The sequence below is a fragment of the Somniosus microcephalus genome, unplaced genomic scaffold (assembly GCF_052327205.1).
Source record: "Somniosus microcephalus isolate GS21.2 unplaced genomic scaffold, FLI_Smic_1.0 unresolved_chr1, whole genome shotgun sequence".
Taxonomy (NCBI): Eukaryota; Metazoa; Chordata; class Chondrichthyes; order Squaliformes; family Somniosidae; genus Somniosus; species Somniosus microcephalus.
The window spans coordinates 105861946-105887994 of NW_028225179.1; the positions used below are offsets into that span (position 1 = coordinate 105861946).

The window sequence follows — 26049 nt, forward strand, 5'->3', positions numbered from 1 at the left end:
TGTGGTTCTCTTTTATACAAGTTTATTGAATGCAAAGGATTGAGGGTTTCTTTTTTACAGCTATCATCTCAGAACAGTTGATACAGGTTTAATGACAAAAAAATACACAGAGCAACCCAGCCAATTGGAGTCATGATTCTCTGCTGAGGCAGCTCCTGCTACACGGAGCCAGGTACAGTACTTTAACAAAAAAATTACACATTAAAGTACCCCAAACTTCAGATTACACTTTAAAAAATATATATCTATATACACATTGGAGGGTAATTTTAACCCAACTCTCCGGGCGGGAAACCCAAGGGATTGGGTGGAACGCCAGTTTTGCCCCGCCTGGTAACTGCTCAGGCGCAGTTCAGTTAAATCTCCAACTTTGTCAGTTTTATTCCCCACGTGTCAGATTCCCAACGGACCCATTTTCACCCGCACCGCAGGAGGGAAGGGGCGGTCGGTGCTAGCGCACACCCCCAGCGCTCTGCCCGCCCTGTCTCATCCCATTCCCTCGGGGCTCGAGCTCTGCCATTGGTGGGAACTTGGGTGGGTGGAGGATCAAAGTGCACAGGGGGCAGGGAACTGACCTGCTTTCCCGCAATTAAGCTGCAAGAGAAGCGTCTTTACAGATGAAACTTTATTTCTGCAGACGCCGGACTCAAACAGCACGAACGCAGAGCCAAAACCCACCCCCTCCCTCAGGAACCCAGTCGCAGTAAAAATGCATTCTCCGCTGCAACGTCACTTGCTGGAGGGATTAAATCTGAATGTTACAGACCCTCTCATCTTGCTACTCATTCACTGATTGAATTAGAATACAGCTTCACAATTAATATGCTAAACAGAATATAAATTGATTCTCAGTCTAGCTAAAGGAGGCCACTACTCTCCCAATATTATCCCTTCACCCAACAGATTGTTATCCTAGCCCCATACCCACTAAACCCCCGACTCCACTCAATCTATCCGACCCCCCCGCCCTTTATAAAAGACATCATCCCTCTCTAGGGTTCAGGTCCAGGAACCCTGGTCCCCAATTTACTCTGGTCCCCGTTGCTCCTGCATGAAGCCCCAGGCAGGCTATTCGACCAGGGGACGGCACCGAGGAGCCTGGCCCTGTTCTCAGCTCAAAATCAAGACGGGCGCACCTCCCACCAGGTGTTACCGGATAGCAACAGGAACACCAATACCGATTCTTCCCACCTGCGACAGGCTGGCCTGGCTAACCCGGGGCGGACTGGGACCTTCCTGTTCCGTGGGGCCGCTTCCAAGAGCGGCCAGAGTTAGTCCCAGGATCCGTGTCCCCCTGCGGGTTTGCTCGTCTGCCAGCAGGTGGCGCTCTTGCACAGCACAATGCCGGCGCTGCAAGGGGCGGGCGAGATTTTAACCTTCAGAGCCCTGGTGTGTGGAGCTTCGCCCAGTGGGGGCGCCCGATCGGACGGAGCGCTGCCCGTGATTTTCTGTCTGCAACAAGAAACCACAGGCCGCTCACGCCCTATTTTCCATAGGGGTGTGGGGCTGGGAGCTGATCAACAGGGACCTGTAAACGGAAATCTCACACCATTAATTTCACGCCCCCACTCCCCACAGATACAAAAGCCGACCATGAATCTTAACGCCAGAGGATTGTGCAACACATGGACTGCAGCGGTTCAAGGTCTCCAGATCGAATAGCAGCAGCTTTTGAACCTTTAGATAAAGGGGGAGGGTAATGGATGGGAGATTTTGCCTTGAAAGGTCAGACTGGCAAGCACATCCCTCTCACCAGCTGAACTGATTCTCAGGAAGCATATCTTCCCCACAAAACAAACCATGAGCAAAATCACCCCCCACCCCCACTGGGAAAGTCTGTTTACACTGGGCCCAGACACAACCAGGTGTTAAAATCGGCTCTAATCCCACTGGGCCCAGACACAACCAGGTGTTAAAATCAGCTCGAACCCCCTTTGACATAGTCCTATCAGTGGTAGAGCCTGTGTTAGTGAAGGAGGCGTCTTCCCACAGGCCACATTTACAGTGCAGTCGGGGTTCCCCCCAACACACACACACACACACTGCAGATCGCAGCAATGTCTGACTGGGCGATAAAGGAGAGGGTGGGGGGGTGGAAAGAGAATTAAAATGAATTGTCAAAAGGCCCAAATTGTGCAAAATCATTCAGGAGGAAAAAAGTACGATTAGCAAAGCCGAATTTGCATTTCCCTTTAAGAACAAAAAAAGGATCCAGAACACTTTGTTTTCTGGGCCGGGTTTGATGGCTTGTTTCAGAATTCGTGGAATGCCACCTTTAACCAGCCGTGGCGCTGCATATTGAGAACGCAGCCAATGGTCGCTCCCTGCTGGTACAAAAGGAGGATTGGTCCTTGCAGTAGTCCAATTCTACCACTCAAGGGCGCTGTCGAGTCATCTCTTCTTCAACTAAGGGACGGTCTTAAAAAATGAGTGGAATTCTCCCCTTCAGACCAATCCCTGCCCCAAACACCCCCCCAGACAGGTCCTTTGGTCTGGCTCTTCAGACTCAACAAATAGAAAGATCAATGATATTAACAAGCTCAGGACTATGATGCATTTACGGGCAAACTATCCCAATTCAGGATGGCGGATGAGGGCCAGCGCTACCATCAGCCACCAGATGTCGCTAGTGTTCGGGTGACACAAGCACGCACACAAAGTAACGTGGGTGCAGAAAAGTCCGGATTGCCACACCCCCCCGCCCCCACCACCGTACCGACCCCAAACCCAGACTCGGATAAACAAGTTTCCTTAAAAAATATGTATATAAAACTGGTATCAGTTGAAACACATTCTACTCCCAAGTGTTAACTGAAACACCCCAGGAAAGGTCCCGAAACAGAAGAGTTGAGGACTGCGCATCTCCCAGTGGACCCCAGTGGTTGCTATTGGTTACATGTTTCCATCCCGCCGCCCCCCCAATTCACCCGTGACGTACCCCCCACCCCGATTGCGGTCGCTCACGAATCCTCTCATTTTCCCCACCCCTTCTCTCCCCTCCCCTGCTCCGTGGCGGATTGCTTCGGATTCTACTCGTACTCGGCGATCAGGACCATCATGAAAACCCCGACCAGCAGTGCCGCGATCTCCAGCAGCGACTGGAGCGGCTTGGAGTCGTCCAGCAGCTCGGGGATGACCGACACTGTCGCGATGTAGATGAAGCCCCCGGCGGTGAAAGGGAGGATCCAGGCGGTTGCAGCCTCGCCGACTCCCTCCGCCATGAGGGAGCAGGCTGTCCCAGCCAGCGCGCCAATGGCCGTGATCAGCTGCAGCATCATCGCCTGCAACACGAGAGAGAGAGTAAACCACAGGGGCAGGGAAACCCACAAGGCATAGGGTACAAAAGCAAGGAGGTTATGCTAAACTTTTATAAAACAGTTCGGCCCCAACTGGAGTATTGTGTCTAATTCTGGGCACCACACTTTAGGAAGGATGTCAAGCCTTGGAGCGGGTGCGGAGGAGATTTACTAGAATGGTTCCAGGGATGAGGGACTTCAGTTATGTGGAGAGACTGGAGAAGCTGGGGTTGTTCTCCTTAGAGCAGAGAAGGTTAAGGCGAGATTTGATAGAGGTGTTCACACCCATGAATGGTTTTGATAAAATAAATAAGGAGAAACTGCTTCCAGTGGTAGAAGGGTCGGTAACAAGAGGACACAGATTTAAGGTGATTGGCAAAAGAACCAGAGGCGACATGAGGAAACATTTTCTTACACAGCGAGTTGTTGTGATTTGGAATGCACTGTCTGGAAGGGCGGTGGAAGCAGATACAATGGTAACTTTCAAAAGGGAATTGGATAAATACTTGAAGGGAAAAAACATCACAGGGTTATGGGAAAAGAGCGGGGGAGTGGGACTAATTGGATCGCTCAACCAAAGAGCCGGCACAGGCACGATGGGCCAAATGGCCTCCTTCTGTGCTGTATCATTCTATGGCAGTGAAGTGCGAGGACATAAGGAGATATTAGGACAGGTGACCAAAAGCTTGGTCAAAGAGGTAGGTTTTAAGGAGCGTCTTAAAGGAGGAGAGAGAAGTAGAGAGGTTTAGGGAAGGAATTCCAGAGCTCAAGGCTCAGGCAGCTGAAGGCACGGCCGCCAATGGTGGAGCGATTAAAAGCGGAGATGCGCATGAGGCCAGAATTGGAGGAGCGCAGAGATCTTGGAGGGTAATAGGGCTGGAGGAGGTTACAGAGATAGGGAGGGAGCGAGGGCCATGGGGGGGATTTGAACACACGGATGAGAATTTCTAAATCGAGGCGTTGCTCAACCGGGAGCCAATGTAGGTCGGCGAGCACAGGGGTGATGGGTGAACAGGACTTGGTGCGACGCTCACTTCAGGGCCGAGGGTTATGGTAACGCGGTGCTTCTGGTATGGAGCCAAGGAGTTCAAATCCCACCGTAGCAAGTGGTGAAACGGACTGGCCACAGCTCCCAGCCACACGCCACTTACTTTGTGCTTGCTGCACCCGGACTGCACCAGGATTGCAAAGTCTCCGATCTCGTGAGGGACTTCGTGGAGCAGGATGGTGATGGTGGTGACGACCCCCACGTTGGTGCTGACCAGAAACGAGGCGCCGATTGCCAGTCCGTCCGTGAAGTTGTGGGTAAAGTCCGCCGCCAGGTTCAAGTATCCCGACACCTTAATATCTGAGGTCGGGGGGAGAGAGAGGAGCGGTTAGCGAGAACGTTGGCCTGTCCCAGCGCGGAGCCTGTCCCAGTGTGGCCCAGCCAAGCTTCCAAAACCACAACATCCCGTTCTGCCCAAATCTAATTTGCGCCAAAATACCCACCAATCAGGGGAACAGCTGCCACTGCGCTTCAGGGGGCCGTCGCTGGCCGGGCAGAGTTTGCAAACAAGGCCTGACGCGCAAAGCTGGAGGTCACTGCCCGAGTGCGGACAAGGTAGCAGGGCTCCAGCCTCCCACTTGGTGACCAGGACGATCGCCACGCGCGGCACTCACCACCTCCCTGAGCCTTGGCTTCAGTCTTAGTTGCGGGGGCTTCGGGCTTCCTCCGTCTGACGGCCCCCCTCGGTTCACCGTGCGTGTTGTCCTCCTCCTCCTCCTCCTCCCCCGAGCTCTCTCTGGCCTTCGGAGCAGCAGCTAAATGGATAAAAGCCAAATTGCAAGAGTCACAAGGCAAGGCTGGCAGCTCCACCCTCTGTCTCCCAGCCCCTCCACCCCCCAGCCACAGCCCCCCATCTCCCAGCACTCCTCCCCTCCCCTCCCAACCCCCCCGTCTCCCGGCGCCCCTCCATCACCCATCAAATGCTCCCACGGCAGGTACAGCACGGGTTAGATACAGAATAAAGTTCCCTCTACACTGTCCCATCAAACACTCCCAGGTCAGGTACAGCACGGGTTAGATACAGAGTAAATCTCCCTCTACACTGTCCCATCAAACACTCCCAGGGCAGGTACAGCACGGGTTAGATACAGAGTAAAGCTCCCTCTACACTGTCCCATCAAACACTCCCAGGGCAGGAACAGCACGGGTTAGATACAGAGTAAATCTCCCTCTACACTGTCCCATCAAACACTCCCAGGTCAGGTACAGCACGGGTTAGATACAGAGTAAAGCTCCCTCTACACTGTCCCATCAAACACTCCCAGGGCAGGTACAGCACGGGTTAGATACAGAGTAAAGCTCCCTCTACACTGTCCCATCAAACACTCCCAGGGTAGGAACAGCACGGGTTAGATACAGATTAAACCTCCCTCTACACTGTCCCATCAAACACTCCCAGGGCAGGTACAGCATGGGTTAGATACAGAGTAAATCTCCCTCTACACTGTCCCATCAAACACTCCCATGTCAGGTACAGCACGGGTTAGATACAGAGTAAAGCTCCCTCTACACTGTCCCATCAAACACTCCCAGGGTAGGAACAGCACGGGTTAGATACAGATTAAACCTCCCTCTACACTGTCCCATCAAACACTCCCAGGGCAGGTACAGCATGGGTTAGATACAGAGTAAAGCTCCCTCTACACTGTCCCATCAAACACTCCCAGGTCAGGTACAGCACGGGTTAGATACAGAGTAAAGCTCCCTCTACACTGTCCCATCAAACACTCCCAGGTCAGGTACAGCACGGGTTAGATACAGAGTAAAGCTCCCTCTACACTGTCCCATCAAACACTCCCAGGTCAGGTACAGCACGGGTTAGATACAGAGTAAAGCTCCCTCTACACTGTCCCATCAAACACTCCCAGGTCAGGTACAGCACGGGTTAGATACAGAGTAAAGCTCCCTCTACACTGTCCCATCAAACACTCTCACTGTCTGATCCACTGTCGAACCTCAGACGTCTAGATATATGCGTCTAGTAATCTCGGGATGTACGGGACAGGAAGCAACACTGCAGTTCCAGCCAGCCAGCCCCAGAAATTCATCAGCTCCCACTTGCGACTTTATTCCACCCGCCCCTCGATCACTTTCCCTGCCCAAACACTATCCAGGTCCCGCTTGAACCGGGACACACAACGAGAAGGAGTTGAGCCATGGTGACCCGTAACGCAGTCACTCTCCTGCTCGCCCACAAACAGGTTACCAGCAACACCACCTCCTGCACGCGTACACACACGTACAGACGACTGTAGTTGAACAGCCGCACTTTCCAACGCACCATGAGCGTGACCGTGACCACCTTTCACGTGGCGGACAAACTTTTCCACCACCAGGAAAGCGACGATTCCAACGAGGACCCAGAGACCCACTGACATCACGTGGGAGTGGTCGTGGCCTGCGGGAGAAGAGAGAGAGACAACGGTGAGTGACTTAACTCATCCGTTCAACCCGCGGGACTCATTGACCAGTCAGACCATAACCTCGCTCTGCAGTGCAGGCCGTCAGTGCTAGCTCAGTGAGTAGTACTCTCCTAAGTCAGGAGGTTGTGGGTTTCAAGTCCCACTCCAGAGACTTGAGCACATAATCTAGGCTGACACTCCAGTGCAGTGCTGAGGGAGCGCTGCACTATTGGAGGTGCCGTCTTTCGGTTGAGACGTTAAACCGAGGCCCCGTCTGCTCTCTAAGGTGGACACAAAAGATCCCACGGCCACTAATTTGAAGAGCAAAGAAGTTAAACCTCCATCAACACCAAAGGAAAGATTATCTGGTCATTTATCACATGGTGGGAGCTTACTGTGCAAATTGGCTGCCGTGTTTCCCACATTGCAACAGTGCATGCTCTTCAAAAGCATTTCATTGGTTGTAAAGCTCTTTGGGACGTCCTGAGGTCATGAAAGGCACTATAGAAATGCAAGTCGTTCTTTATTACTGTAGTTATCGGTTTAATTCAGTGAGTTAATAGTCGTTACTGATGGAATCAAATCCCACCTCTGGTTAACCCACCCGCACTTGCGAATCCCTCCTCCACTTTCAGTTTGCCGTCTCCGGCTGCTTCTGGTTCGCTGGGAATAGCAGGGAGAATCCCAGTGGAATCTCGGGCACCAGGTCTCCCCCTCCTGGGCCCCAGGCCACTCCCTCCGGGGCCATACGGTGCAGGAAGACCCCACCCAGACTCCATCCCGGGCCTGTGCCAGGTTTGCCGATCCCAGCCAAGCTGGCAGCGGGGTAGACAAGGGACGTGCTGGGGGCCGCGGATTTCTGCCACCGGGCATTGGGCAGACCGGGCGGGGCCACGAGGCCTTCCACAGTCGAACAGCCTGCTGTCCAGGCTCTTGGTAGGAAGAATGGTCACACGAGCAACCGTATACCAGCGAGGGGTCAGAACCTGGGGGCTGAAATGGGGCAACGATCCCTGCAAAACAATTGAGTGCGAAGCCACCTCATTGCAGCAATTGACGTGCCCGACCGGCATGCCCGCCTGGCGCTCCTACCTCCATGAGAGTGTCCGTGTTCGTGATCAGGCTCCTCCGAGTGAGCGTGTGAGAGATCAGCGGCCTCGCGATGAGAATGAGGCTCTGGGGCAAAAACACCACATTACTTTCCAATAAACGGACTTGAACCAACTCCCCAACCCCCATCGGCCCAGCCCCCATTCGCCAGGCTCTCCATCACTGCCGCCTGGCCCCTCGCATTAGCCTCTGCCCCCTGCCCTCCCCTTCGCGCCCCCCTCCCCATCCCCCATCCCTCCGCCCCTCCTTGCACTACCCCCCGCCACTCCCCTTGCTCTCCCCCGCCCCTCCCCTCACACTCGGCCCCTCCCCCCTCGTTCTCACCTCTGCCCCTCTCCTCGCGCTCCGCCCCGCCAGCTCCCCCCGCCCCTCCCCCCCTCGCTCTCCCCCGCCCCTCCCCCTCGCTCTCCCCGCCCCTCTCCCCGCACTCTCCCCCGCCCCTCTCCCCGCGCTCTCCCCCGCCCCTCTCCCCTCGCTCTCCCCGCCCCTCTCCCTCGCTCTCCCCGCCCCTCTCCCCTCCCCCCTCCCCTCCCCCTCGCTCTCCCCCGCCCCTCCCCCCTCGCTCTCCCCCCGCCCCTCCCCCCCTCGCTCTCCCCCGCCCCTCCCCCCCACCCCTCCCCCCTCGCTCTCCCCGCCCCTCCCCCTCGCTCTCCCCCCGCCCCCCCTCGCTCTCCCCCACCCCTCCCCCCCCCTCGCTCTCCCCCGCCCCTCCCCCTCGCTCTCCCCCGCCCCCCCTCGCTCTCCCCCGCCCCCCCTCGCTCTCCCCCCGCCCCCCCTCGCTCTCCCCCGCACCTCCCCCCTCGCTCTCCCCCGCCCCGCCCCCCTCGCTCTCGCCCGCCCCTCCCCCCTCGCTCTCCCCCGCCCCTCCCCCTCGCTCTCCCCCGCCCCTCCCCCCCGCCCCTCCCCCTCGCTCTCCCCCGCCCCTCCCCCTCGCTCTCCCCCCCTCGCTCTCCCCCGCCCCTCCCCCCTCGCTCTCCCCCGCCCCTCCCCCCCACCCCTCGCTCTCCCCGCCCCTCCCCCTCGCTCTCCCCGCCCCTCCCCCTCCCCCCGCCCCTCCCCCTCGCTCTCCCCCGCCCCTCCCCCGCACCTCCCCCCTCGCTCTCCCCCCGCCCCGCCCCCTCGCACTCCCCGCCCCTCCCCCCTCGCTCTCCCCCGCCCCTCCCCCCTCGCTCTCCCCCGCCCCTCCCCCTCCCGCCCCTCCCCCGCCCCCTCCCCTCGCTCTCCCCCCTGCCCCTCCCCCTCGCTCTCCCCCGCCCCCCTCGCTCCCCCCGCCCCTCCCCCCCGCTCCCCGCCCCTCCCCCTCGCTCTCCCCGCCCCTCCCCCCTCGCTCTCCCCGCCCCTCCCCCCTCGCTCTCCCCGCCCCTCCCCCCTCGCTCTCCCCGCCCCTCCCCCCTCGCTCTCCCCCGCCCCTCCCCCCTCGCTCTCCCCCGCCCCTCCCCCCTCGCTCTCCCCCGCCCCTCGCTCTCGCCCGCCCCTCGCCCTCCCCGCTCGCACTCCCCCGCCCCCTCCCTCGCTCTCCCCCGCCCCTCCCCCCCTCGCTCGCCCCTCCCCCCTCGCTCTCCCCCCGCCCCCTCCCCCCTCGTTCTTCCCCGCCCCCTCCCCCTCGCCCTCCCCCCCGCCCCCTCCCCGCCCCTCTCCCCCGCCCCCTCCCTCGCTCTCCCCCGCCCCTCCCCCCTCGCTCGCCCCTCCCCCCTCGCTCTCCCCCCGCCCCCTCCCCCCTCGTTCTTCCCCGCCCCCTCCCCCTCGCCCTCCCCCGCCCCCTCCCCGCCCCTCTCCCCCGCCCCTCCCCCCCTCGCTCTCCCCCCTGCCCCTCCCCCCTCGCTCCCCCCCCTGCCCCTCCCCCCGCTCTCCCCCTCGCTCTCCCCTCCGCCCCTCCCCTCGCACTCCCCTCCGCCCCTCCCCTCGCACTCCCCTCCGCCCCTCCCATCACTCTCCCCAGCCCGGCCTCTCCCCTCCGCTCATCCCCTTGCACGCACCCCCCCCATTCCCCCCTCGCTCTCCCCTCCACCCCCTCCCCTCGCACTCCCCTCCGCCCCTCCCATCACTCTCCCGAGCCCGGCCCCTCCCTTCCGCTCGTCCCCTCGCGCTCCCCTCTGCTCGCCCCACCCCCTCTGCCCGGCAGGAGGTGCTGTCTTACCGAGTGCGTGCGGGATGAGATGGAGGAAGGCATCGCCCAGCAGTCCGCCCGAGGCGAAGCTTAGCAGCACTTTGAGGAGACATTTGTGTTTGGAATTGTTCGACTCAACAGGGATGAAGAAGAGGATGAAGAAAGGGGCGGCACTGATTAACACTGTTGCTCCAATAGCCTGCGGGGCACAGACACATGTCCATTTACAATGAGAAGACAATTTATGTTAAGATTACTCAATCACCCACCTGTTTGGGTTGCTTACTGAAGTTCGACACTGTCCGATAAATAGATAAAGTGTTAGCTGTGGCTCAGTGGGTAGCACCCTCGCCTCTGAGTCAGAAGGTTGTGGGCTCGAGTCCCACTCCAGAGAGCGGAGTGCAAAAATCTAGGCCGACACTCCAGCGCAGTGCAGAGGGAGTGCTGCACTGTCGGAGGTGCCGTCTTTCGGATGAGACATTAAACCCAGACCCCCTCTACTCTCTCAGGTGGATGTAAAAGATCCCATGGCACTATTTCAAAGAAGAGCAGGGGAGTTCTCCCCGGTGTCCTGGGTCAATATTTATCCCTCAACCAACATCATTAAAACAGATTATCTGGTCATTATCGCATTGCTGGTTGTGGGAGCTTGCTGTGCGCAAATTGGCTGCCGCATTTCTTACATTACAACAGTGACTGCACTACAAGAGTACTTCATTGGCTGTAAATCACTTTGGGACGCCCGGAGGTCATGAAAGGAGCTATATAAATGCAAGTCTCTTTCTTCTGATTAAATCTGTAAAACCCTGGGCCAAATTAAGAATGTTTATGTATGTAACTGAACTGAACTGACCAGGGGGGCAAGCAACCTTAGATCTGGTCCTGTGTAACGAGACAGGATTAATTAAAAATGTCCTAGTAAAGGATCCCCTTGGAATGAGTGACCATAACATGGTTGAATTCCATATTCAATTAGAGGGTGAGAAGGTTGGCTCTCAAACAAGCGTGCTAAGCTTGAATAAAGGAGACGATGAAGGTATGAGAGCGGAATTGAGTAGAGTGGATTGGGAAAATAGATTAAAGGGTAAGACGATACATGATCAGTGGTGTACATTTAAGGAGTTATTTTACAACTTCCAAAAAATATATATTCCACTGAGAAGAAAAGGGTGTAAAAGAAAAGACAGCCATCCGTGCCTAAGTAAAGAAATTAAGGATAGTATTCGACTAAAAACAAGGGCATATAAGGTAGCCAAATCTAGAGGGGGGATAGAGGATTGGGAAAACTTTAAAAGACAGCAAAAAATAACAAAAAGATTGATTAAGAAAGGGAAGATAGATTATGAAAGTAAATTAGCAAAAAATATAAAAACAGATAGGAAGAGTTTTTATAGTTATATAAAAAGAAAAAGGGTGGCTAAAGTAAATGTTGGTCCCTTAGAGGATGGGACCGGGAAATATGGAGATGGCAAAAACACTGAATGAATATTTTATATCAGTCTTTACAGTAGAAGACACTAAGAATATCCCAACATTGGACAAACAGGGGGCTAAAGGGGGGGGAGGAGCTAAACACGATCAAAATCACTAAGGAAGTGGTACTCGGTAAAATAATGGGACTCAAGGCGGATAAATCACCTGGACCTGATGGCTTACATCCTAGGGTCTTGAGGGAAGTGGCGGTAGGGATTGTGGATGCATTGGTAATAATTTTCCAAAACTCCCTGGACTCGGCAATGGTCCCGGCAGACTGGAAAACTGCTAATGTAACACCCTTAATTAAAAAGGGCAGTAGACAGAAGGCTGGAAACTATAGACCGGTTAGCCTAACATCTGTGGTAGGTAAAATTTTGGAGTCCATTATTAAGGAGACAGTAACAGGACATTTGGATAATCATAATTTAATAGGACAAAGTCAGCATGGTTTTATGAAGGGGAAGTCATGTTTGACAAATTTGCTGGAGTTCTTTGAGGAAGTAACATATAGGGTGGATAAAGCGGAACCAGTGGACGTAGTGTATTTAGACTTCCAAAAGGCATTTGATAAGGTGCCACACAAAAGATTATTGCTTAAGATAAAAAATCACGGGATTGGGGGTAATATTCTGGCATAGATAGAGGATTGGCTATCTAACAGAAGGCAGAGCGTTGGGATAAATGGTTCATTCTCAGACTGGCAATCAGTAACTAGTGGTGTACCACAGGGGTCAGTGCTGGGTCCCCAACTCTTTACAATCTATATTAACGATTTGGAGGAGGGGACCGAGTGTAACATATCAAAGTTTGCAGATGATACTAAGATGGGGGGGAAAGTAGTGAGTGAGGAGGACATAAAAAACCTTCAAGGGGACATAGACAGGCTAAGTAAGTGGGCAGAGATTTGGCAGATGGAATACAATACTGGAAAGTGTGAGGTTATGCACTTTGGCAGGAAAAATCGTAGAGCAAGTTATTATCTTAATGGCAAGAAACTGGAAAGTACTGAAGTACAAAGGGATCTGGGGGTCCTGGTGCACAAAACTCAAAAGGTTAGTATGCAGGTGCAGCAAGTGATTAAGAAGGCCAATGGAATGTTGGCTTTCATTGCTAGGGGGATAGAATATAAAAATAGGGAGGTATTGCTTCAGTTGTACAAGGTATTGGTGAGACCGCACCTGGAATACTGCGTACAGTTTTGGTGTCCATACTTATGAAAGGACATACTTGCTCTCGAGTCAGTACAAAGAAGGTTCACTTGGTTAATCCCGGGGATGAGGGGATGGACATATGAGGAGAGGTTGAGTAGATTGGGACTCTACTCATTGGAGTTCAGAAGAATGAGAGGCGATCGTATTGAAACATATAAGATTGTGAAGGGGTTGGATCGGGTGGATGCAGGGAAGATGTTCCCGATGATGGGTGAAACTAGAACTAGGGGGCATAGTCTTAGAATAAGGGGCTGCTCTTTCAAAACTGAGATGAGGAGGAACTACTTCACTCAGAGGGTGGTAGGTCCATGGAATATGCTGCCCCAAAAAGCTGTAGAAGCTACATCATTACATAAATTTAAAACAGAAATAGACAGTTTCCTAGAAGTAAAGGGAATTAAGGGTTACGGGGAGCGGGCAGGAATTTGGACATGAGTCTAGGTTCGGATCGGTCATGGCCCTGTGGGTAGCGGAGCGGGCCCAGGGGCCGTGTAGCCTGATCCTGCTCCTATTTCGTGTGTCTAATTCTGTTAGATGCAGGAGATGGTTCTGTGATAGTGGATTGGCAGTTACGATCAGATCAGCCATGATCTTATTGAATGGCGGAGCAGGCTCGAGGGGCCGCTTGGCCTACTCCTGCTCCTATTTCTTATGTTCTTATGTTTATCAATAGAAAAGGGATCTATCCTTAACTGTACATACATATCGTACACATGTAAAATTCTGAGACTTTAGTCGGGCTTTAGTTGTCACGCTGTTGAGCATGCAAATCTGTCACATTCTTTTATAAAAGTACTAGCTGGGGGGACCCGGCGTTGCCAGGGCAGTTTAGAGGGCCGCACGGTTGACGGCCGGTCGCTGCCGCTCCCCCGCTCTGTGTCTCGGGCTGAGCGGTTGTCAGGCCCGGCCCGAGTGACCCCAACTCACCTCCCGCTCCGCGCAGCTGGTAAAAGCAGGGGAAAAAATGGCAGCAACGTTTCGGGAGGCTGCAGGATTAGGTCCCGCCCGTGACGCACCGATTGGTCAACCATCAGGTCACTGAACTGTAGGATTGGTCAACCATCACGTCACTCAAATCTAATGAGCGGTAGGATTGGTCAACCGCTAATGAGCGGATTTTTGAACGTTTTTTGTATACTGTCCGAACAATTTTTGTCTGACCAAAAAGTAAGTACGCCTATGACACTCCCCTGATCATCAGCTTTCTTTTGATATAACATATGTGTAGGTACGCTCTATAACTTTTGAGTGTATAGCGGACAGACATACAGAGAGACATACAGAGAGACATACAGAGAGACATACAGACAGACATACAGACGGACGGATCCATATAAGATAAGAAGATAGATGAACAAAAGAGAAAGAAACCCAATCATTTCAATGTTCCGAGAATATTCCGGACAAACAAAAAATATCTTCGAATGAATTTGATGTGTCATAAAAAGTAGGTTCAAAAATGAAAGCCTGTCTGACCTCCGATTGATTCGAGCAGCTGCCCAAGAACAATATACGCACAGCAAGCTCCCACAAACAGCAATGTGATAATGACCAGATCATCTTTTTTAGTGATGTTGGTTCAGGGATAAATATTGGTCAGAGGAGATGGGATAACTCTTCATCGAAATAGTACCGTGGGATCTTTTACATCCGCCCAAGAGAGCAGATAGGATTTCGGTTTAACGTCTCATCCAAAAGACGGCACCTCTGACAGTGCAGCGCTCCCTCAGTACTGCCCCTCCAACAGTATAGCGCTCCTTCAATACTGCCCGACAGTGCAGCGCTCCCTCAGTGCTGCCCCTCCGACAATGCAGCACTCCCTCAGTGCTGCCCCTCCGACAGTGTAGCAGGCTCAGTACTGCCCCTCTGACAGTGCAGCACTCCCTCAGTACTGCCCCTCCGACAGTGCAGCACTCCCTCAGTACTGCCCCTCCGACAGTGCAGCACTCCCTCAGTACTGCCCCTCCGACAGTGCAGCACTCCCTCAGTACTGCCCCTCCGACAGTGCAGCACTCCCTCAGTACTGCCCCTCCGACAGTGCAGCACTCTCAGTACTGCCCCTCCGACAGTGCAGCTCTCTCTCAGTACTGCCCCTCCAACATTATAGCGCTCCTTCAATACTGCCCCTGACAGTGCAGTGCTCCCTCAGTGCTGCCCCTCCGACAGTGCAGCACTCCCTCAGTACTGCCCCCCGACAGTGTAGCAGGCTTAGTACTGCCCCTCTGACAGTGCAGCGCTCCCTCAGTACTGCCCCTCCGACAGTGCAGCGCTCCCTCAGTACTGCCCCTCCGACAGTGCAGCACTCCCTCAGTACTGCCCCTCCGACAGTGCAGCACTCCCTCAGTACTGCCCCTCCGACAGTGCAGCACTCCCTCAGTACTGCCCCTCCGACAGTGCAGCACTCCCTCAGTACTGCCCCTCCGACAGTGCAGCACTCCCTCAGTACTGCCCCTCCGACAGTGCAGCACTCTCAGTACTGCCCCTCTGACAGTGCAGCTCTCTCTCAGTACTGCCCCTCCGACAGTGCAGCTCTCTCTCAGTACTGCCCCTCCGACAGTACAGCGCTCCCTCAGTACCGCCCCTCCGACAGTGCAGCGCTCCCTCAGTACTGCCTCTCCGACAGTGCAGCACTCCCTCAGTACTGACTCTCCGACAGTGCAGCGCTCCCTCAGTACAGCACTCCCTCAGTACTGCCCCTCCGACAGTGCAGCACTCCCTCAGTACTGACTCTCCGACAGTGCAGCTCTCTCTCAGTACTGCCCCTCCGACAGTGCAGCACTCCCTCAGTACTGCCCCTCCGACAGTACAGCACTCCCTCAGTACTGCCCCTCCGACAGTGCAGCTCTCTCTCAGTACTGCCCCTCCGACAGTGCAGCACTCCCTCAGTACTGCCTCTCCGACAGTGCAGCACTCCCTCAGTACTGACTCTCCGACAGTACAGCACTCCCTCAGTACTGCCCCTCCGACAGTGCAGCACTCCCTCAGTACTGCCCCTCCGACAGTGCAGCACTCCGGCTCAGTCCTAACAATGGGTTCTTTAACCTGTCGAAGCAGGAATCAGAGGGACAAAATCTGGGTGAAAATCCTGGAACTCCCTCCCTAACAGCACTGTGGGAACACCATCACCACACGGACTGCAGCGGTTCAGGAAGGAGGCTCACCACCAGCTTCTCAAGAGGCAACTGGTGACCGGCAGAGAGAAGCAGGTTCCCCATCGGTAACACATGGTCTGGGGCAGAAACCGCCACTCACATCTACGCAGCTCATAATCTCCTGCACCTGATCGAGACAGAAATTTTAGCGTGGGTGGAGTCCACTCAGCCCTTCTTGCTATGCTGAATTCAGCATCCGAGGGGCTGCTTTTACACAGTCCCGTTTTCCTGCTTTCTCTCCTTTTTATTCCTCTCCTTGAAGTAATTATCCACTTCCTTTTTAAAATGGATTTAGCACCAATCACCACCTCAGTGCAAAACTTTTCACATTCCAATAATTGCATGAAAGTTTCTCCCCCTTCACGTTTCCAGTGTTTATCCCCCTCCCCGGCCATTGTCTGAGGCTGAACCAGACCGCTCGCAACCATCAGCAAGACCGCCTACTTCCACATCCGTAACATCGCCCGTCTCCGCCCCCGCCTCAGCTCATCCGCTGCTGAAACCCTCACAACTTATACATGAGTCAAATATCAAGTTTAGACCCATCCAGTCTCACCAAGCAGCTGGGATTTGCCTCGAACATTGTGCACAATGACCGGGAGCTGGAACAAGTGGTGTTTCAGATTGAGGGGCGACACGGCGAGCGGTCACAGGGCTTTGCGAGGTCACAGGCCATCTGCTATGAGGTCACCGGGCTGTGTGACGTCACAGAGCATCTGCTATGTTGTCACAGGGCTTTGCGAGGTCACAGGGCATCTGCTGTGTGAGGTCACTGGGCTGTGAGAGGTCACCGGGCATCTGCTGTGATGTCGCCGGGCTTTGTGACGTCACCGGGCTTTGTGATGTCACCGGGCATCTGCTGCAAGGTTGCAGCATTCACCGTGATGTCACAAAGGGCGAGACGTCAAGGGAAATGCCAAAATATTGTCTCGCGATGGGGGTGGGGGGGGTCGAAGAGAGAAGGGAATGGCCCATGTGTAATGGGAAGGTGCACCCACTGCCCTGAGCCACACGAGAACATCAACGTACAAGTTCCTGCTCTGGATCAGAACATTGAAAAATACCAAGAACAAAAAAAAGACACCCCTTTCAAAAAGTGGACCTTCCTTCTCTATCACCAATCAACAAAAGCACACAAACTGTCTCAGTATCTACTTCCACCCACTTAGAGGTGATGATAAGGCTGTACAGAATAATTAACCACAAAAACAACCAAACAGCTGCCTCGGTGACTCCATGGGTAAACACACCACGTGGACTGGTCCTGGGCCATGCTGATCGGGACACTCCCCGCTTCTCGATCCCCAGTCTGTGCTGGGTTTGCTCATCTCAACCAGCTCAGCAGTTGGTGCACTCAAACCAAACCTGGGATGAGGGTAGGCTACATAGAATATACAGCACAGGAACAGGCCATTCGGCCCAACCAGTCCATGCCGGTGTTTATGCTCCACTCGAGCCTCCTCCCATCCTTCCTCATTTAGCTTTATCAGAATAACCCTCTCTTCCCTTCTAGCTCATTTGCTTATGCTAGATGTTTATCTGGCTTCCCCTTAAATGTATCACATGAACCAGTCCTGAAATAATGTCACTCTGCTTGTAAGGCTTCCTGGAGTAATACACCGATCCCAATCTTCGCGTCTTTCACCAATACATATTCCTATCTGATTTCCAGATTTTCATTTTTTTGTCCAATCTTGGTTGAACCCTCAGCTTTTTCCAGACCTGACATCAAAGGGACCGTGGTTCATCTGAACCTCGTCATCAACTGCGCTTACTAAAATGCTGTACCATTTTCCTACTGCTCCCGATCACCAGCCTGGGACCTCAGCACGTGTAATAAAGTCGGGAAGAGGACAGAATCAAGCTCCGCTGTGATGCCCACCAGACTCAATAGCCTGTTGACCACTGTCTGGGTTCAGGTATGTCGAATGACCAGTTGAATGAGGTGCTCAAGGGGTTGCCCTGTGGAATGATACCCGACATGAGTTAGCACCTTCAGGACAAGGAGAATAAGAACATAAGAAATAGGAGCAGGAGTCGGCCATTCGGCCCTTCGAGCCTGCTCCACCATTCAATAAGATCATGGCTGATCTTCTACCTCATCTCCACTTTCCTGCACTATCCCCATATCCCTTGATTCCCTTAATATTCAAAAATCTATCGCACTCAGTCAGATCATAAGCTCGGCCCCCATTTCATTTTCTCTTGTAATTGTTCCACTCTTTTCCCCCCCCCCCCTTTCCTTTTGTTTCTCTCTCACACCTGGCAGCTATCTTTTGCCCTGCCAGTACACTTTACACCTAATCCCAGCCTATTACTATCTCGTCTAGCTTCTAATCTCTTTTACTTCTTTTGTTTCTTTTATTCTTTTGTCCGATCGCAGCCCTGCCTCCGATCTAGTTTCTTTTCTTTCCAGTTTTGAAGAAGGGTCCAACCCGAAACGTCAACTCAAATTTCTCTCCACGGATGTTGCCTGACCTGCTGAGTTTTTCCAGCATTTTCTGTTGTTATCTTGAATATACTCAATGACTGAGCATTCACAGCCCTCTGGGGTAGAGAATTCCAAAGATTCACCACCCTCTGTGTGAAGAAATTTCTCCTCATCTCAGTCCTAAATGGCCGACCCCTTATCCTGAGACTGTGACCCCTGGTTCTAGACTCCCCAGCCAGGGGAAACATCCTCCCTGCATCTACCCTGTAAGAACTTTGTATGTTTCAATGAGATCACCTCTAATTCTTCTAAACTCTACAGAATATAGGCCTAGTCTACTCAATCTCTCCTCATAGGACAATCCCAGGAACCAGTCTGGTGAACCTTCGTTGCACTCCCTCTATGGCAAGTACGTCCTTCCTTAGGTTAGGAGACCAAAATATACTCAATATAAAAGGACATGCACTAAAAAGAGAAAATTCATCACAGGTCTTGTAAATAGAGGAAGATTTTGCATTTATACAGCACCTTTCACATCCCCAGGACATCCCAAAGCGCTTTACAGCCAATTACTTTTGAAGTGTAGTCACTGTTGATATGTAGGCAAACGTGGCAGCCAATTTGCACACAGCAAGCTCCCACAAACAGCACTGAGATAAATCCCCAGTTAATCTACTTCTGCTGGAGGTTGGGAGATGAATGTTAGGAAACTAGCAGTACTCCCCTTCTCTTATAGAATCATAAAATAGTACAGCACAGAAGGAGGCCATTCGAAGAGCAATCCAGTTAGTCCCGTTCCCCCGCTCCTTCCCCATATCCCTGCAATTTTTTTCTCCTTCAAGTATTTACCCAATTCCCTTTTTGAAGGCTACTATTGAATCTGTATCCACCGCCCTATCAGGCCGTGCATTCCAAATCCTAACCACTCGTTACGTAAAATAGTCTTTCCTCATGTCGCCTCTTGAAACTGATCCCATGGGACCCGATATGTCCAATAAACAGGCAGATGGAGGCCTCGGTTTACCATCTTATCCTACTACCTCAGTACTGCACGAGATTGTCCGCCTAGATTTTGCGCTCAAATCTCTGGAGTGGGACTTGAACCCACAACCTTCTGACTTTGATTTTGTTTGAAAAAAGAAAACCCAGATGGAGTCAGGCACTCCCTGAAGGAGGGGTGTGGACTGGAGGACAAACTGGTCTGTAAACACGTCAGATAACAAGACAGTGATAGTCTGCTGCTACATAACATTTTCCAATGAGGCTCGACAAGCGGAATGAAAACAAATGGGTAAGGGATTTGGGGATTTCTGTGACGTAAGCAGAGGAACAGCATACAAAAGGCAAACAAGACACTGACTTGCACTGGATTGCATTGGCATGGAACTGGACTGAACTGGTGGACTGGCCTGGAACTGGACTGAACTGGTGGACTGGCACGGAACTGGACTGAACTGGTGGACTGGCACGGAACTGGACTGAACTGGTGGACTGGCACGGAACTGGACTGGTGGACTGGCACGGAACTGGACTGAACTGGACTGGTGGACTGGCACGGAACTGGACTGAACTGGACTGGTGGACTGGCACGGAACTGGACTGAACTGGTGGACTGGCACGGAACTGGACTGAACTGGTCTGAACTGGTGGACTGGCACGGAACTGGACTGAACTGAACTGGTGGACTGGCATGGAACTGGACTGAACTGGTGGACTGGCACGGAACTGGACTGAACTGGTGGACTGGCACGGAACTGGACTGAACTGGCACGGAACTGGACTGGTGGACTGGCACGGAACTGGACTGAACTGGTGGACTGGCACGGAACTGGACTGAACTGAACTGGTGGACTGGCACGGAACTGGACTGAACTGGTGGACTGGCACGGAACTGGACTGAACTGGCACGGAACTGGACTGAACTGGTGGACTGGCACGGAACTGGACTGAACTGAACTGGTGGACTGGCACGGAACTGGACTGAACTGAACTGGTGGACTGGCACGGAACTGGACTGAACTGGTGGACTGGCACGGAACTGGACTGAACTGGCATGGAACTGGACTGAACTGGACTGAACTGGTGGACTGGCACGGAACTGGACTGAACTGGTGGACTGGCACGGAACTGGACTGAACTGGTCTGAACTGGACTGGTGGACTGGCACGGAACTGGACTGAACTGGTGGACTGGCACGGAACTGGACTGAACTGGTGGACTGGCACGGAACTGGACTGAACTGGTGGACTGGCACGGAACTGGACTGAACTGGTAGACTGGCACGGAACTGGACTGAACTGGACTGCTGGACTGGCACGGAACTGGACTGAACTGGTGGACTGGCACGGAACTGGACTGGACTGAACTGAACTGGTGGACTGGCACGGAACTGGACTGAACTGGTGGACTGGCACGGAACTGGACTGAACTGGTGGACTGGCACGGAACTGGACTGAACTGGTCTGAACTGGACTGGTGGACTGGCACGGAACTGGACTGAACTGGTGGACTGGCACGGAACTGGACTGATCTGGTGGACTGGCACGGAACTGGACTGAACTGGTGGACTGGCACGGAACTGGACTGAACTGGTGGACTGGCACGGAACTGGACTGAACTGGTGGACTGGCACGGAACTGGACTGAACTGGTGGACTGGCACGGAACTGGACTGAACTGGTGGACTGGCACGGAACTGGACTGAACTGGTGGACTGGCACGGAACTGGACTGAACTGGTGGACTGGCACGGAACTGGACTGAACTGGTACGGAAGTGGACTGAACTGGTACGGAAGTGGACTGAACTGGTACGGAAGTGGACTGAACTGGTACGGAAGTGGACTGAACTGGTACGGAAGTGGACTGAACTGGTACGGAACTGGACTGAACTGGTACGGAACTGGACTGAACTGGTACGGAACTGGACTGAACTGGTGGACTGGCACGGAACTGGACTGAACTGGTGGACTGGCACGGAACTGGACTGAACTGGTGGACTGGTACGGAACTGGACTGAACTGGTGGACTGGTACGGAACTGGACTGAACTGGTGGACTGGTACGGAACTGGACTGAACTGGTAGATTGGCACGGAACTGGACTGAACTGGTGGACTGGTACAGAACTGGAGGACTGGTACAGAACTGGACTGAACTGGTACAGAACTGGACTGAACTGGTGGACTGGTACAGAACTGGACTGAACTGGTAGATTGGCATGGAACTGGACTGAACTGGTGGATTGGATAAGAACAAGACACTGTACTAACTTGGATTGGATTGGATTGGATTGGAATGGAACGGAACTGAACTGGACCAGTGGATTGGAACAAGACATCAACCTGTCTTGGACTGGACTGGACTGGATTGGATTGGAATGGAACTGAACTGGACCGGTGGATTGGAACAAGAAACCAACCTGTCTTGGACTGGACTGGGCTGGTTTGGATTGGAATGGAACTGAGCTGGTGGATTGGATTGGATTGGATTGCAGCAAGTCACCAACCTGTCTTGGACTGGATTGGAACAGAACAGAACTGAATTCGACTGGTGGATTGGATTGGAATGGAACTGAACTGGTGGATTGGATTGGATTGCAGCAAGTCACCGACCTGTCTTGGACTGGATTGGAACAGAACGGAACTGAATTTGACTGGTGGATTGGATTGGAAGGGAACTGAATTGGACTGGTGAACTGGATTAGACTTGAACAAAGGCACCGACCTGTGACCACAGCTCAACGGGGCTGGACGCCTCCTTCCCAGGTTTGGGCAGCTCCGACGCCACGTCCTGCTTCCAGCGACTCTTCCCCTCGAGTTCCTTCAAATGCTCGTGGGAATGTGCGGGATGCTCGTGCAGATAGGAGTGTCCGGTGAGGTCATCTCCATGGTCGTGCGAGTGGCCGTGGTGCTCGTGCGAGTGGCCGTGGTGCTCGTGCGAGTGGCCGTGGTGCTCGTGCGAGTGGCCGTGGTGCTCGTTGCTGTGAGAATGTCCGTGGCTCGCCGCCATTTGAAGGGCCAGCCCACAGCAGAAGAGACGGATGAGGAAGGAGGAAAGGCCCCTGGGCGGGAGCAGTCCAAGCGAAGCAGCCATTTTCTTTGGGGTGGACGCGGCAGCCCGGCGTGAGTCAGACAAACACTGCAAGGCAGAAGGGAGGAGACGGGAACGTTAGCAACGGAATATCCAGCAGGCGTCACAGATCGGACAGGCTCCCAATTGCCCCGCATGGGTTGGGTTTACCAAGTCTCCTGCTGGGACATCTCGGATCACCAGCAAGCAGAAGCCAGGCGGGGCCCCCGGGCGAGGTGAGCAGCCCAGAGGGCAAATCTCACTCCCGGGCGATGGGCACAGAAGGACTCTTCCGTCTCCCCGCTCCATCACTGCATAAAAAGGCGAGGCCAGCAGAGAGACATTATCCGGCAGGATTAGCATAACGCAACAATTCGACAAGGAGTTTCAACAATAAAAAATCAATGGACCCCACCCCGCCCCTTTAAATCAGTGCAACGTCAAAGCGTTCCGTCACTATGGTAACATTTACTATTGGAATGCAAATGTCAGAATGCTGAAGCCAGGGCTGGATTAAGAATTCTTGGGGCCCTGGTTACCATTAACATTCGAATCTCCCTTTGCACAAAATCACCCCCCCGCCAATCCATTAAAATACAACGGTGCAGTAAAATGCATCAAGAACTAAGCCCCTAGAATGTTTACACATAAGAACATAAGGAACAGGAGTAGGCCAACAAGCGAGAGTCTAACCACCGCTCCTTGACATTCAACGGCATTACCATCGCCGAATCCCCCACCATCAACATCCTGGGGGTCACCAGTGACCAGAAACTTAACTGGACCAGCCACATAAATACTGTGGCAACAAGAGCACGTCAGAGGCTGAGTATTCTGCGGCGAGTGTCTCACCTCCTGACTCCCCAAAGCCTTTCCACCATCTACAAGGCACAAGTAAGGAGTGTGATGGAATACTCTCCACTTGCCTGGATGAGTGCAGCTCCAACAACACTCAAGAAGCTCGACACCATTCAGGACAAAGCAGCCCGCTTGATTGGCACCCATCCACCACCTTAAACATTCACTCCCTCCACCACCGGCGTACCGTGGCTGCAGTGTGTACCATCTACAAGATGCACTGCAACAATTCGCCAAGGCTTCTTCGGCAGCACCACCCAAACCCGCGACCTCTTCCACCTAGAAGGGCAAGGGCAGCAGGCACATGGGAACACCACCACCTCCAAGTTCCCCTCCAAGTCACACACCATCCTGACTTGGAAGTCTATCGCCGATCCTTCATTGTCGCTGGGTCAAAATCCTGGAACTCCCTACCCAACAACAATGTGCGAGCACCTTCACCACATGGACTGCAGCGGTTCAAGAGGGCGGCTCACCACCACCTTCTCAAGGGCAATTAGGGATGGGCAATAAATGCTGGCCTTGCCAGCGACACCCACATCCCATAAATGAATTTTTTAAAGGCCATACGGCCCCTTAAGCCTGCTCTGCCATTCAATAAGAGCATGGCTGATCATCGACCTCAACTCCACTTTCCTGCCCGATCTCCATATCCCTTGATTCCCCATGAGTCCAAAAATCTATCGATCTCAGCCTTGAATATACTCGACGATTCAGCATCCACAGCCCTTTGGGGTAGAGAATTCCAAAGATTCACAACCCTCTGAGTAAAGAAATTACCCATCTCAGTCCTAAATGGCAGACCCCTTATCCTGAGACTATGCCCCCTAGTTCTAGACTCTCCAGCCAGGGGAAACAACCTCTTAGCATCTACCCTGTCAATCCCCCTCAGAATTTTATATATTTCAATGAGATCACCTCTCATACTTCTAAACTCCAGAGAGTATAGGCCCAATCTACTCAATCCCTCCTCATAGGACAACCTTCTCATCCCAGGGACACGTATTAGAGCCAATCATATCACAATATACTACGCTAAAATGAAACTGATCCTGCCATTGTATGCAGCTTCTCTGCGTTATGGTGAGTTTTACCAGGGGGGGTGGGGGCCCCGTAAGAACATAATTTGCCTGGGACCCCTGGACACAGGGCCCCAAAAGGCCCGTGTGCTAATCCTCCCTCCCCTGGCTGAAGCTTTCAAATCGACAATATTCAGATGAATTAACTGCACACGAGAGCTCAAAACCCAGAGGGGAGGAGAAACACATTCAGCGTAGGATTCCTGGGAAATAAAAGCTAGCATTTTGCATGAAAAATTGAATTGTAACGTTGAGTAAAATCATGATGGAGCAACCATTAAACCCACCAGGAAAGCTCAGATATCCATCTAACGCTAATAAAACTAGAAAGCGTAAGGAAGCGATAAAAAGGCCATTTGATCCACAAAGATTGTCCGTTCCACAGTCTATGCACACCTACCTCAATCATGGAAACCCCCCTCCTCCAAACCAACATCTCTCTGCTTTTATTTCCCAAGCCCCATGTGCATCCACCACATCTATTCCAAGTTCTATAACACTCAATCCTGCTTCCTGTACAGCTGCTAATCAACTTAGAGTCATTGTCATAGAGTCATAATGGCACAGAAGGAGGCCATTCAGCCCATTGAGTCCGTGCCGGCTCTCTGCAGAGCAATCCACTCAGTCCCATTCCCCCGCTCTATCCCCGTAGCCCTGCAAGTTTATTTCCCTCAAGTTCCTATCCAGTCTCCCCTTGAAAACATCGAGTGTCTCCGCTTCCACCACTTCCGTCGGCAGCGAGTTCCAGGTCATCACCACTCGCTGTATAAAAAGGTTTTTCCTCACATTATTTGTGAGTTGTCAATTACTCTATAATTAACTACTTTTTGTTGGTAGCCTGTTCTACATATCTACTACCTAACGGGGAAACATTTAATGTCTGCACGCCCCAGATTCACCCTCTGGTGTCAAAGTGCAGGTCAGCTTTTTGACAGACTCAACTTGATGCCCCTCAGGTGTTTACACCTTCAATACATTACTAGGAATGACTGCAATTAAAAAGAATTTCAGAAATCTACCTTACGTTTACACCCCTGCTTTCATGTTAATGCAAAATTGTTCTGGATGCCCTTCGATGCGCAAGTAGCAGTATAACTCAGGTTGACCACCCCCGCCCCCCCGAATCCAAGACTGGCACGAGACCAATCCCCAGCAGGTAATCTTACACTGCATTAGGTTTCGCACTAGGTGCAGTATAACTCCAACCATTGGAGCACTCTTCAAACATTTTGTTAGCAGTGGCGGAGTGTTTGCAGTTGAACATTTAATGAGCCAGTGAACCCTCCTTCAGGCATTAAAATATTAACACAAAACAGCCAGTCAACCCTTGAATGCAGGCTGCAGAGGCGCTGCCAGGGCAGGGGGTTGCATGCAGTGCTGAGATCCAGCAGCCAGTGAATTTCAAAGTGTTGATAATAACTCGCCCTGTGCTGATCCGGCATCCTGTTAACTCTTCCCTCTACCCACCCCACCAAAAGCAGAGACTGAAGCTTGCATTGCACAGTCAGTGTCAAATGGGCAATATGCAGGTGGCTGCACTGGGAGAGGCTGTGAGCCCAACTCCTCCAATCAATGCAAAACCTTGAATGCAAAAACCTCCCAGTGCAATTTTAAAGCTCCCTTTTTTCCAAACAAAGGCTACAGTGGTGGTGTTTTGTTGCAGCTGATGCTCTCTGTTACCCACCTCAAGCCTCCAGGTGCCCTGAGCGCTCTTACCTGAGACAGACAGACAGACGTGGCACTGCTGCTAGAAGGAAACAAAAAGACCCAAAAGGCCGCCCAGTGCCGCGAGATGCCGGCTCGGCCTCATCAA

At 53.1% G+C, this 26049-nt stretch overlaps 1 protein-coding gene across 2 annotated transcripts; it reads right to left on the minus strand.

Moving 5' to 3' along the window:
- slc39a7 (solute carrier family 39 member 7) lies at positions 1-26049 on the minus strand. 2 transcript variants are annotated; one of them, XM_085974729.1, is made up of 8 exons: positions 25953-26049; positions 21955-22368; positions 9994-10162; positions 7839-7922; positions 6626-6742; positions 4959-5099; positions 4448-4644; positions 1-3281 (listed from the first exon to the last, which is right to left on the minus strand). In XM_085974729.1, exons 2-8 carry the CDS (start codon positions 22321-22323, stop codon positions 3030-3032), a joined length of 1329 nt encoding a protein of 442 aa, XP_085830855.1. In that variant the 5' UTR covers positions 22324-22368; positions 25953-26049; the 3' UTR covers positions 1-3029. The 2 variants fall into 2 exon arrangements, with proteins under 2 accessions (XP_085830855.1, XP_085830857.1); XM_085974731.1 differs by having other exon boundaries at positions 25921-26010.

Bases quoted from the DNA above. Each gene is read 5' to 3' on its own strand.
- slc39a7 (XM_085974729.1), bottom strand. From the start codon at position 22,323: ATGGCTGCTTCGCTTGGACTGCTCCCGCCCAGGGGCCTTTCCTCCTTC. The intron at 6,743-7,838 runs GTAGGAGCGCCA...CTTCTCCCGCAG, and splicing joins ACACGGACACTCTCATGGAG to GCCACGACCACTCCCACGTG. The intron at 4,645-4,958 runs GTGAGTGCCGCG...CCCCGACCTCAG, and splicing joins AGCCAAGGCTCAGGGAGGTG to ATATTAAGGTGTCGGGATAC.